This window comes from Coturnix japonica, chromosome 1 (genome assembly GCF_001577835.2).
Source record: "Coturnix japonica isolate 7356 chromosome 1, Coturnix japonica 2.1, whole genome shotgun sequence".
NCBI lineage: Eukaryota > Metazoa > Chordata > Aves > Galliformes > Phasianidae > Coturnix > Coturnix japonica.
The window spans coordinates 82353785-82365900 of record NC_029516.1 but is presented as its reverse complement, the minus strand read 5'-3'; the positions used below and the strand labels follow the sequence as shown (position 1 = coordinate 82365900).

The 12116-nt window shown below is 43.4% G+C and overlaps 1 protein-coding gene across 1 annotated transcript; it reads right to left on the bottom strand.

The window, feature by feature from the left end:
• Positions 1 to 1126: 1126 nt before the first annotated feature.
• On the bottom strand, positions 1127 to 9830 carry GPA33 (glycoprotein A33). The gene is made up of 7 exons (XM_015879444.2): positions 9185 to 9830; positions 6037 to 6188; positions 4966 to 5176; positions 4251 to 4409; positions 2412 to 2525; positions 1863 to 1980; positions 1127 to 1333 (listed from the first exon to the last, which is right to left on the bottom strand). Exons 1-7 carry the CDS (start codon positions 9216 to 9218, stop codon positions 1252 to 1254), a joined length of 870 nt encoding a protein of 289 aa, XP_015734930.1. The 5' UTR covers positions 9219 to 9830; the 3' UTR covers positions 1127 to 1251.
• Between the last annotated feature and the right edge of the window lie 2286 nt (positions 9831 to 12116).

The window sequence follows — 12116 nt, the reverse complement described above, 5'->3', positions numbered from 1 at the left end:
GTTTTTAAACACATCCAGGGATGGCGACTCAGCCACCTGCTGGTTTCTCCAGTTAAGGCCTTTGAGCATCTACAGTGTTACCCTCACGAGTAAAGCCCTTTTTAGCCCAAGGATGTGTTTGTGATGGGACAGAAAGTACTGACCAGTGTCCTGAAACATTTAGATACAGCTTTGTTTTGCAGTAGAGACTTGTTAAAATCCTAATTAGATGTTTCTATTCATACCCTATTGAGAAAGAGGGTAAGGCGTGCCATTGTATTTTTTGTTTCTGAGCTACACACCTTGCTCTTTTACCTTCCTCCAGCTTCTGTGTGCAGTTCTTTCCTCTGGTGATCCATCTTAGCAACATTTAGTCATGCATCCAAACAAAGCACTGGAAGCAGTGCTCAGAACGTCTTGCTGAGTTGCGCTTCGAGTTGTTCATTGCCAGAGAGATTTGGGTTTGGATGTACTTTACAAAGAACTCCGGTCCTTGCAGTTGTTATTACTACAAATGAAGGCTGTGATTAGAGTATCATGCAAAACAAAGGCAGGCAGAAAGCTGTTATTCTTGGTAGTCTGACATGTACGGTTCAAGATCTAGAATGCGCTGCCTGTGCGTAGGAGGGTTGCTGGCTCTTCTTGAAAGGTAGATGTAACACAAGTATTGTTGCTTCAAACAGGAGAACTTACTCATGTGGGGTTTTTTTTTCTTCCATATTTTTATTCATGTGTACCTTGTGTAATACATACAAAAATATATCTAATAAAATGTCCATAAAAATCTTGCTTCAATCTTGCCTAAAATAATTTCAGTACCGGACAGCGCTGCATGCAATAATGTTTGCATAGCACCATAAGCAAGGTCACCCTCCCTTGACAACTTGGAATCAGTGACCTTGAAACCTTCTGTGGATCTAGGGATATATTAGCAATTCTGTTCTCCAAATAGACCTGTCTGGCTTCCTTTGCAGTAAGTGGGATGGTGAGAGGACTGATTATTTTGGGATGAGTGGGTGGAACTGCACTTCACATGCATTTTTCTACTGTGAGGTTAAATATTAATACCCGTTGCATGTTGAGCACATCTTTCTAGGCTAACAAGAATACTGTCCCCCCTCAGAAACAGCAAGACAGAGCCATTAGCTTCTACTTGGTTATTCTAAATACTTCTTGTGGCAAGAGATAGGTATTTCTTCTCTTTGAGGCTTTCTTTTCTTACAGTGGTGTCTGTTTCTCAGCAAAACCTGAAGATGGCATTGGCTTCCTGCTTCATGCGTCTTCAGCAGCATGTGTTGCTCTCTGAGTGTCCATAGGTATGTTCTGCACGCGTTCATCTTCATCTTCTCTTGCCCTACAATGTTATTCAGGAGTAGAAATGTTAGTTAGAGCCAGCTAGAAATTATACTGAAGAAATTTTGCATTAGAATGGTTTTAGATTGATCTGGGTTGATCTAGACGTGTACTAAACCAAACTGTAAATTAAGTCTTTTTGATGGTTTGAGCTTATATGAAGAGAGAGGATGACTGGCGCATCTTTTCTCATCCCGCTCTGCTTACAGTGATCTTGGAGTAACTTTGATTTGGGCATGCAGGGGCAGAAGCAGCTGTAGGGACTAGGAGAAATGAGAAACAGACTGGGCTGAGTGTGCTTGACTGAGTGGGACATGAAAATTCAGTTCCAAGATGGAATGTTTGGGTTCTTGGCCACAAAGGCACCTGACGATACAGGCATGTTCTGTGAGATGAGATGGGAGAAACCAGTGCATGCTTTCCTTGGTGACTTCTTTTGTTCCCTGCTTTCTCCTCCATAGGCTGATGCCAGAAGGAGAAGGTGAACCCTTTGTATGTTCTGCTCCCTTTCTTTTGAGCAGGGTACTTACGTCTCTTCGTAGTCCTTGTTCTCTCGACAGCAGCAGCAGTAGGCTAGAATACCAATAACTATGACTGCAGCAAGAACTCCCCCAGCGATGCCTGCGTAAAGGGCGATGTTCATGGATGCTGTAAAGGAGGAAAAGAATTACCTCTCTGCAGTGAGAATGTTACCAGGTGTGATCTGCACAAGCACTGGTCTTTAGATCCTACTGACAGAGTTTGACTACAGCAATGAGAATTAGTCCTGTACTGGGTAGCTGATAAGCCTACAGGAACAGCCCCTGGTCAGAGCAGCAGCTACGCTTTATCAAGATCAGACTCACGCTTTCGGAGTTCAGGTTTGTCATGCCCGCTTCTGGCTTTCTGTAAGTTCTATGTGTTAGTGAGCACCCTAACTTAAAACATGCTCTTGGCATAAAGAGCACTTGTAACGTGCTGCTTCTTGAAGGAAAGCTGAACTGTTAAATGTTGTTTACATTGCTTCTGTTAATGCTCTCACAGCTAGCTGGGGTGCATCCTCTGGTAGGATTCTTCCAAAGGAATAAACAGGCTCTTACGTGGGACAACGCTGACTGTCATGTTGCAGAATTCCTTTCCCACACTGTTGGTTGAAGTGCAGATGTAAAAGCCGGAGGTGTCTGCCGAGATGTTCTTCAGAGTTATTTGCTCCCCTGTTGTGAAACACAAGCCCAGTCAGGAGGAGAGGAGAACATTAGGAGGAAAGGAAATGGGGACAGCAGCCCTTCAGTTCTAGCCTAGGATGGAAGGAGTGAGAAGAAGTTATGGGAGCTGATGGATTGCTCCCTCTTGCTCAGGAGTTTCCATGCTGGTCTGTAGGTCTTGGTGTGATTTGTAGGAGGACAAATGGAAGTGTGTTGTTTTCATTACAGAAAATGCAGTACTGGAGCATTCCTTTTAGAAAGAAAACAAGAGAACTGTGGGTGGAGGATGAGGAGAAGTATGTATGCTTAGTGGCAGCTTTTTTTTGCAGTGGTTAAATGGCCACAAGCCCTTTCTGCTTCGAAATGTGAGATGGCACAAACCAGTGTCCTGACTTGGATGAGTGTCCATCTCATGAATTGACTTGTTAAATGCCAAAAAGTTTGTCAGTCCTCCAACCCTTAGGATTTCAGATTTGAATTACATAGCAGAGGGGTCAGCAGTGCTCTGCTCTGAGAGAGGCCATCAGGGCTGTGGTAATAAAGGAAGAAAAAGAAGTACAGTGACGTGGGAATGGTTTGGCACCAGCGCTGCCCATCCAACCTAGCGGAGCACAGAACTCTTAACTAAGCCTTAGCTCTGTTTGTCAAGCCGTGTTTGTTACATCCCCAGCTGTCGCCTGTGTGAGTACAGCGTTGTTGTTTCCTACTGAAATAGGTCCAAATTCTGCTCTAAAATCCGAAAGCTCTGAATGCTTTTCAGTAGCTTTTCCGCTGCGTTCTCTGTGATTTTCGGTTCTTTCCGTCCCTTGTATGGGACAGAGATTCTGTTTAGTCTTTGCTGACGCCTAGTGCCAGCTAGAGAAAGAGCATGCAAACCAAGAATTAACGAGCTCCACCTGCTTCATTTCTTAAAGTCTGCTATCCGAGCTTGCTTCACTTTTTCCTTCCTCCTCCAATACGATGTTTATAGCTCTCAGAACTGCACTTTGCTACTGGACTGCGAATTCTGCCATATTAACTTAAAACTCTGATGGAAACAGAAATCATGTGGAAACGGATCAGGAAAGAACAGAATGAAGGCAGGAGTGGGCAGACAGCTGTTGCTTAAAGAGGAATCAGGGTGTGTGTAGGGCTGTGCCTGATGCACTGGCACCGCTTAGTGGCCGGTCAAGTGACTGTGGTTTGTGTTTCTGCGAAGGTTCCCTTTCTTTTTTGCATAATTTATACAAGAATCACCTACTGGGAGCTGAACTGCCTACAGTCTTAACATATTTAGTTCAGCAATGCTGCAATAACTTAAGCCAGGAAAGACATGCTCAGACATGTAGTCTGTCTTCTTGGAGTTAAACAGCATGTCAGGAAGAAAGGAAGTGGCTTGGAGTAATAAATCTGGGTCCTGTGGTACTACTGCACTTTAAAAGCTATTAAGCTCACATTTTTCTATGAATAATTCTACCTGAGGTCCGTGGAGATTCAGATTCTGATGTAAAAATAAAAGCAAATAAAACATTAGGCCTTTTGTGGCAGCCCTGAAGAATTGGAAGCTTATTTTATTCTCTAAATAGGAATGGCATAACTGTTTCTCATTACACTTTCCTCCAGCTTAAGAGTCATCTTTGGAATTAAAGTAGCTTCTGGAACCAACTTTTGTTTGCCCTAGCTCCAGAAAGTTGACCTGTTCGTTGTCAAGTGAGCAGAGAGCTCAAAGCTGTGGTGTCTTTGAAATTCCCATACCGTTTGTTGTTGGTAGTACGCGGGGCTCATTTTGTACGTTGAAGCTTTGCCAGGTATACGTGGGTTTTGGGGAGCCTTCATGAGAAAAGCAGGTTAGATTGATGTTCTGTCCATATTCTGCTGTGCCCACAATCTTGCATTCCGGCTTGGATGGTGCAACTGAAGGAAGGAAAGAAAGAATTTGGTTAATCGTATGTAGTATTTTGTTTCAACCCATCTCTTACATTTGTTCTTTAATTCCTACTGAACAGAGGCTGGCCTTGCACCTACAGCCTTCTCAGAGGAAGACCGGCCCTAATCTGTGTATTCTTTCTCGATGCTTGTTGTTCAAGAAGAAAAAGTAAGATACTTTCTGGGATATCTCTAATAATGTTGGGGAAATCTTCCTTTCATTAACTGGAGAGTGACAAGCCAGAGTGCATGAGGAGTGATCTGTAATGAGCTTACTGAGTTATGAGGAAAACGACCTATGCAACTCTATATATTTTCTATAGTAAAGTATCTAAGGGAGTTGGATGCGCTAAGCCTTCCAACATACTTCTGTAATTGTAGGAAAAGATCAAAGACAGTATTGTGGGTTATGATTTACTGGGAGATGTTTGGGTTTATTTCTGTCAAGAAGTCTATTTTATACATAAAAAACCAACAGTATGGACTTCAGAAATTAGGACAGTGGGTTATCTAATGAATCTAATGTTGTCTCCATCGTACTTACTGAGGACAAAAAGACTGGTGAGTGCAGACTGCCGTGGGGGGTCCTCCCGTAGACGAACACTGCATACATATGTCCCGTTGTCTTCCATGGTTACTTCCTGGATGGTGATGCTGATGTCTCCGCTGTTGACATCACCGGTAAACTGTATTCGGTTCTCATAGCCCTTGCCATACTGTACAAGCCCATCAAAGTACCTAGTGACAGCATCATCCTGTCAGAGAGGGAGGGAAACTAAGCAATCTTAGGTTCTTCTGTGCAAGTCTATGGTCTGACTCCTAGATAAGCTCATTCTTATGAGAAGGATAACTCAGAAAAGAATCAAAGGGGAAAAAACAAACAACTTGAAGGTTCAAAAGAGTGAGGGTTTCTGCCTGGAATCCTCCTTACATCTTTTCTAGTCAGAGACAGCCAGTTTCTTTTGTTGGGTCTTTTTACTTTTCCTCTTTATGATGGGATATTACGAGACTTGTTTGATACCCACATGCCAACAAAATCCTCCTATGATTATATGTATTTCCTTGCCTTCTTCCAGCAATGATCTTAGGAGAAGAAACCCTTGGCAATTACTGCAAGGAGGGCTCCAAGTGCTGCTTCTCCTCCCACTAATCCCCAAGAGGAACTTTAGAGGTTTTTGAGTCATATTCCCTGTGAATGTAAGAAACCTCAAGAATCTCTCCATGCACTGGTATCAACTAAAACTTCTTATACAGCATCCAATATGTATACACACTACATATACATAAAAATTGACAAAGCTTTTTATGAAGTATCTGAATATCTCATACATAAATAGATACAAACCCAAGGGACATACAGTAATGTGTTCTCAATATAGTGTTGCAAGACCAAAAGAGAAAGAAAAGAAGGGTGGGGACTTGCCTAATATCACACAACAGCTTTATATTAAGTTGAATCTACCACCAACGTTTCTAATTGCATAGGTCTGAGACTAAAGGAAATTTTGAAGGGATCCTTCCCTTCCAAAAATGTTCCCACTGTCCAGCTTCCATCTCTCCTCCCACCTCCCTCCTGGATGCTCTATCATACATTTTGTTAGGCAACTTGATTTACCGCGCTAATGATTTTCTTCCAGACAACAAAATCTCCTGGGTGGGTGGAAATACTAGTATGAAAATTACAATGGAGAGTAGCATTCTTCCCTCGTGCCACCTCTACATTCTTGATAGGTGTTTCCACAGTGAGGGCATAAGAAGTCACCAGAACTAGAAAGAGAATAAATTAATTAGTTGGCAAAAATACTGGATTTCTATGTTTGGCTTTTTTACCTGCCACAGTAACCTATAACTTCCCCTGTGTTAGTCATGGCATTCCCTTCTGAGCAGGAGGCAACATATGCTGCTGCTGACTGACTATAGGGAGCTGCTGCACAGGATGGTGGGGAGCTAAGCTCTGCTTTCTTTGCTTTACTTCCCATGATTTTTATATCGCCACAGGTTGGTATGGGACAGCCGGCACTAGGATCTGCTCTGCAGTAAGGGGCAAAAACCTGCTGTAACAGCTTACTGGATCCAGCCTGTTCCCCATGGTAAATGTCCTTTCAGTCCCTTTGTAGACATGGCCTGTCCTGCCAGACCTGCTGCATTTCCCTCTCCTGAGATGTGTTAGATGGGAATTTCCCCAGCAGCCACACCTTTTCTCTCCTCTGCAGGCTCTTTCCTTACTGCTGGGCAGAGATGCCCTCCTTTCCAATGCTGCCTTCAGAAAGCTTCAGGCATTTTCAGCAGCTCTGCCAAGGCTGGTTTTTGTGCTTGTTAGTGTCCTGGTAAGGAAAGGCTGTCTGACTGGAGCTTCTAGCCAAAGTTGCCACCTTTCTGTGTTCTCAGCTCTGTAACTGAGGTTTCTGTGGTCCTGACGATTAACTGTGCATATTGGTTTCTTCCTCATGGCAGTAGTAGTTCCTACTCTCTAAGGCACTGATTCATCTGTAACTGTTGACAGCCACGCAAGGGAAACTAGCAGGGCAAAGTACCTCTAACATTGTTTTATTGCAGCCACTCCCTGATCTTTCCCGGTTCTGCAGCAGTCAGCACAAGGGCCATGCTTGCATAGCCTAAGGGCTTTCTGACTGTTTCTAATCATTCCCCCTGCATGAGAGGCACCTATAAAAGCCAGCTTGTTGCCTGTCGCAACTGGATAGAGATGCTTTCCTGCATTTAGGTGGAAAGCATCATAATCTGTACTAGGAGATGGAGCAAAACCAATTTCCTGATCCTTTTGTCACTCAGAAACTTGTTCCACCAGGCCAGGCTTCACTGACAGGTCATTAACTCAGCCCTGAGGCAGAGAAGAAGCTGTCCAGCCCTAAGGCTTCGCTCAGAAGAGCTTTGGCTTCTTCCAGTTGGACGACTGAAATCCTACAATAAAAGAGATTTGGTTTTTGTTTTGTTTTCCCAAACATCTTCTGTGCAGGGTCATGGAACAGCTGTGTACTGGAGAAACAGCCCGTAACAAGAGAGATGTCTTATTTGTGTGTTGCTGTCATCCTAATGCTCAACATCTTCTGATGCTCTCCCGTTTTTCACCTGTGACATCTCTTTCTTGCTCCCATGTTGCCTGTGTTATGTCTCCTTTTGGCTGTAAGGGAAGCTGCATCATCTCATCCTGAGGTGCTGTTTACTTTGCTGATTTCTCTCCATCCTCTTTCTCACCACATTTGACCTTTTCGAAGTCACCAACAGCCAGCTGGTCACTGCTGGCCACTGCTGGCATGTGTTTGGAACAGATTCAGTCCCCATTTCTTAGATAACTGAAAGGATGGGAGAATCAGTTCTGAAAGAACTTGGGGAAGCAGTAGGGACAAATAGCCACTACATCACTAGATGGATGGTATCATCTAGATCTAAGCCTTAGGGTTACTTTTTATCATTATTAATTAAGTCTGTTTATAACATTTGGTTGAAACTGAGAAAAGTTTTAGCTCCCTCTACTCAACTTAAAACATTAGTACTGGTGCAAAGGAAGAAGCAAATCAGTGTTTACTTTCACATTTGTTATTGTATACATGTTAATGCATAGCATCAAAACAGAGTGAAGGGCAAGTAGTAGAGCCGAAACCAATTAAAGGGATATTTTCCATGCTGAAAAGGTTCAGATTCTGATCGAGCAGGACTGTTATTACTTTGTTGCCTTGGTTAGTTGGGCCACTGAGGGACAGAGCTGGAAAGTCTTAATTCACATTTTACAGGGAAATTGGGTTTAATTTCTACTGAGAAACTTAACAGAAAAATCAGTTCAGACACAGGAGGGGGGAAACATTTTTTTCCACTCTAAATTATCATTTGAGTCCTACCCAAACAGCCAAGAAGAGCTTCATGCAACATACAGATGGTAAACTTCTCTGAGCAGAAATCCATAATTAAGATAGCATAAAGGGGAAGGATAAGGGGGAACAAATAGTATCACTGTTGTGCAATTTACACAATGATTGCAAGATTATGATTCAAGTCATGTTTATTTTATTCAGAGAATGATCTCTTTCCCTAATTAGGTTAAACCTTGTGAATTTCCTTCTTGTGGGTCTGTTTGTCAAAGCAGGGCTATCAGGATTTTTGATTAAAAAACTGAGTGGATTCCATGTAAGCAGCTTCCTCTAAAGAAAAACTGTAAAGTCCGAAAGATGACACAGGACCATTTGCAGGAGAAGACAAGTCTGAAAGCAGTGAGGCTCAGACTCTACAAGGTGGGGTGAGGAAGAGCGAGCCTGACAAAGGCCAGGGGCAAACTGCAGTTATATGCATAGGCAGGGATTGCTGTGCATCCCTTTGACACGAGCAATATATAAAGATCACAAATCATACCCGAATATTTATAAACAACAGGAGTTAATCTTATGGAGGCATCTACTCCATGCAGATAGATGTATCAAATAATAAAACCCCAGGGCTTTTCAATTGAGGAAATGCCTTCTTCAAGCCGAAATGCTGTATTTAACAGAAGGCATTACAATTGCTTTCAGAGATATTTTCCAACCTCTTAAAGTACAGCATTCTTTTCCTGTTTATAAAGTTGACTTGGAGTTTTACGAGATGCCTGTGAGTCTGGGCATTCAGCACAGGGGAACTGAACACGCCTGCCTGATCACCAACATGCAGACACTTATATTAAACCAAAGCGCACCAAGTCCGCTGTATTACTCAGACTTATTTGTGCTGTTTCCTTCTACCCAAACCCTTGAAGATACAACCAAATCAGCACTCACCTGTGCTACAAATGAACAGCTGGAGCCCCTTCATTGCTGTCCTCCTCCTTTCACCGCAGGGTGCTCTTCCTTCTATCTTGGAGGTGGCTGGAGAAGTAATTGACTTTATCTGAAAGCTACTGCACAATGATATCACAGGTCCGCTTCCTCATTCTCTTTTAAAGTGCTTTGCTTTGCCCCTCCTCCCATCCAGAATGGCAAGGCGGATTACCAATAGCATCTGATATCTCTTGCCGCTCTCTGCCCCCTGGAGAGAGGAAACTACCCTCTTGTGAACTTTCTCCCCAGTTAACTGCCTCTCCCAGTTTCTCATAACGCTCAGGTACATACAGTGAGAGAAGACGCGATCCAAAGAGTACGATAACCAGGCTGTACACAACACAACATCTGAAGTCATCATTTGGCGTGTCTGAGTTAATGGTTGGGGCAGAGGCTGTGATGCAGACAGGGAGATGGCCTGGTGTTCTACCGCCATTCTACCGCCCTGATGTCGCGGCATAGAGCCAAGGCACGCTGAGGGTAGTGCTAGGTCATGTCTATCATGGGTGGATCCACTTCTGCCAGCTGCTCTTCATCTCCATGGTAGATCTGGCTCCTCCTGGGCAATCTTAAAACTGTAGCAGCATGCGGTGTATTCATGCATCATCTGGCAAAGGGAATGAAAAGTAGTTTAAAAACGTTCCCTGATGGTACAGAACTATTGAGGGCAGTAAAAATTAAGAGTTGTAGAAGCATGTGAAGTAACTGAATTATAAAATTGCTTAGGAATTCTGTATTTTCAAATGTTACGTTGTTAAATGTAAATGGAAGCAGACAAGGGAGGAATCCATGAAACGATGCCTGCTGAAGTTGTGGATAATTCTCTTATGAATTGATTAGGCACTTAGTGATGGAAGTAGGTAAATCTCGAAATGATTAGTGAAGGAATAGGAAGGAAAAATGAAAAATCACTATGACTGTATAAAATGCAATGCTCTTGTAGTGCTGTCAGCACTTATTGTTATTCCCCAACCCCTACTAAGGTGATTTTTGTATAAAATAGGCAAGGTAGAGAGTAAGGCATAAAAATGTAACTGCATTAATGGGAAAGCCCAAAAGCCTACTGTCCATTTTGCTGACAGCCAACAGTAGTGAATGTCCAGAAAGAATCTAAGCCAGGTGCAGTGATGCATGACCATGATTTGTAGCTCAGGGATTTCCTGCTGCCATATCTTTGTAACTTGGAGCCCTGAACAGATTCATTCATTTTTTCTCACTTTGTTCAATCCTTTTTTGAAGCTACATAAACTTATAGCAAGTACAGAATCCAGCAGAAAGGTGTCAGAAGTACAGAAGAAGTTCTGCCTTGTATGGTGACAAATAATGAAAAGATAGTAATTGTAAATACCCAAAAGGTTATTTACAGGAAAAACTCACCCATATGGAAGCCTTCAGTCTGCTGGAAACCACTGAGGCAATCTTCACCAAGGAGCAACCTCCAAGAGATGCTGCCTTAGTGGTGGTCAGCCCTTAAATGAGGTCTAGAGGAGATGGAGTCAAGCTCCACCCCTTCCGGGAGCACAGCTCAATTACTCTCACCTGTGCTCCCACAGCTGAACTGACACTTGCCTCAGCTGATTAATCAGAGGTTCAGGCTGTGATTACCAATTTCCCATACGTGCATGAAGCAAAATCAAGGTAGACTGTGATTATTCATCTTGGAAGAAATATAGATGAGAACATAATAAAAGGCTCCAGAGCATGGCAACCAACTTCTGTTGCAAGTCAACTGAAAAAGGAGGGATAAGAGCAGGGCTAAAAAGCTCAAAGCAAAAAACCAGAAGTTCGATATCTATGAAGTCTTGCAGTCAGAGTTTGCTCTAGGAAGTTAGAAGAAATCACAGCATCTGATGATCTTCGTGGGTCTCCTCCAGCTAGCAATTCTGTGAATCTTAGCCAGGTGTTCAGAGCTCTTATGCTCATCTGTCCAAGTGAATTGCTTGCACAACAGCTGTGTGTGCCAAAGGTACTTCCTCTCTTTCCTCTGAAAAAGGCTGTTGAATAATGCTAGATACGCATTCCTTGAGGCATGTACACTGAGAGTCCAGCCACTGCTCACATACTGGTCATGGGCAGTTAGAAGGCAAAAAAAGAGCTGATGATTTCCTTTGTAGAGCATCGTACCATGCTGTATTGTAGATTTTTGATGAAAATGGTGGGAGCACACTGATGATGTAGTTGTTGCAGAGCAGTGCTTGCACAGAGCCAAGGACTTTTCTGCTCCTTGTGCTGCCCTGCCAGCCAGGAGCTGGGGGTGCACTGGGAGCTGGGATGGGAGGCAGCCTGGACAATGACCCAGACTGGCCAAAGGGGTGTCCCCCAATACATATTGTCATGCTCAGCAATAAAAAGCATAAAGAATGAGGAAGAGCAGGGTGTTTGGAGCAATGGTATTTGTCTTCCCAAGGAACCACTATGCGTGCTGAGCCCTACTTTCTTGGGAGTGGCTGTACACCAGCCTGCCCGTGGGAAACAACAAATGAATTCCTGGCTTGGGTTTGCTTGTGCATGCAGCTTTTAATGTACTTAGTAAACTGTCTTTGTCTCAACTCATGAGCTCTTGAACTCTTACCATCACGATTCTCTCCCTGACCCCACCTGGAGAGCGTGAGCGAGCAGCTGTGTTGTGCTGAGCTGCATGCCGGGGTTAAACCTGTACTCTGGAGATTGAAACGAGGGCTGAAGGCAGCTCTGGCAAATACCTGGCATTACATTTAACTCAGTGCAGCTGGCCATCATGCCTTTTAAACTCTTTGCTGCCAGTGAACACCTGGGATGTCTCCATAGGCAGTAAGTAAATACACTGGCACTGTGATGGATAATGCCCTGTTGTTTGGAGACTTAGTTAGATAAATCTGTTGTCCTAAGTTCCATACACAGAATATGCTTCAGC

Excerpts from the sequence above, each read along its gene's own strand:
- GPA33 (XM_015879444.2), bottom strand. The coding sequence starts at position 9,218 with ATGAAGGGGCTCCAGCTGTTCATTTGTAGCACAG. Across the intron at positions 6,189-9,184 it reads GCTGTTCATTTGTAGCACAG|TTCTGGTGACTTCTTATGCC; the intron begins GTGAGTGCTGAT and ends TTCTCTTTCTAG. Across the intron at positions 1,981-2,411 it reads GACAGTCAGCGTTGTCCCAC|CATCCATGAACATCGCCCTT; the intron begins GTAAGAGCCTGT and ends CCTCCTTTACAG.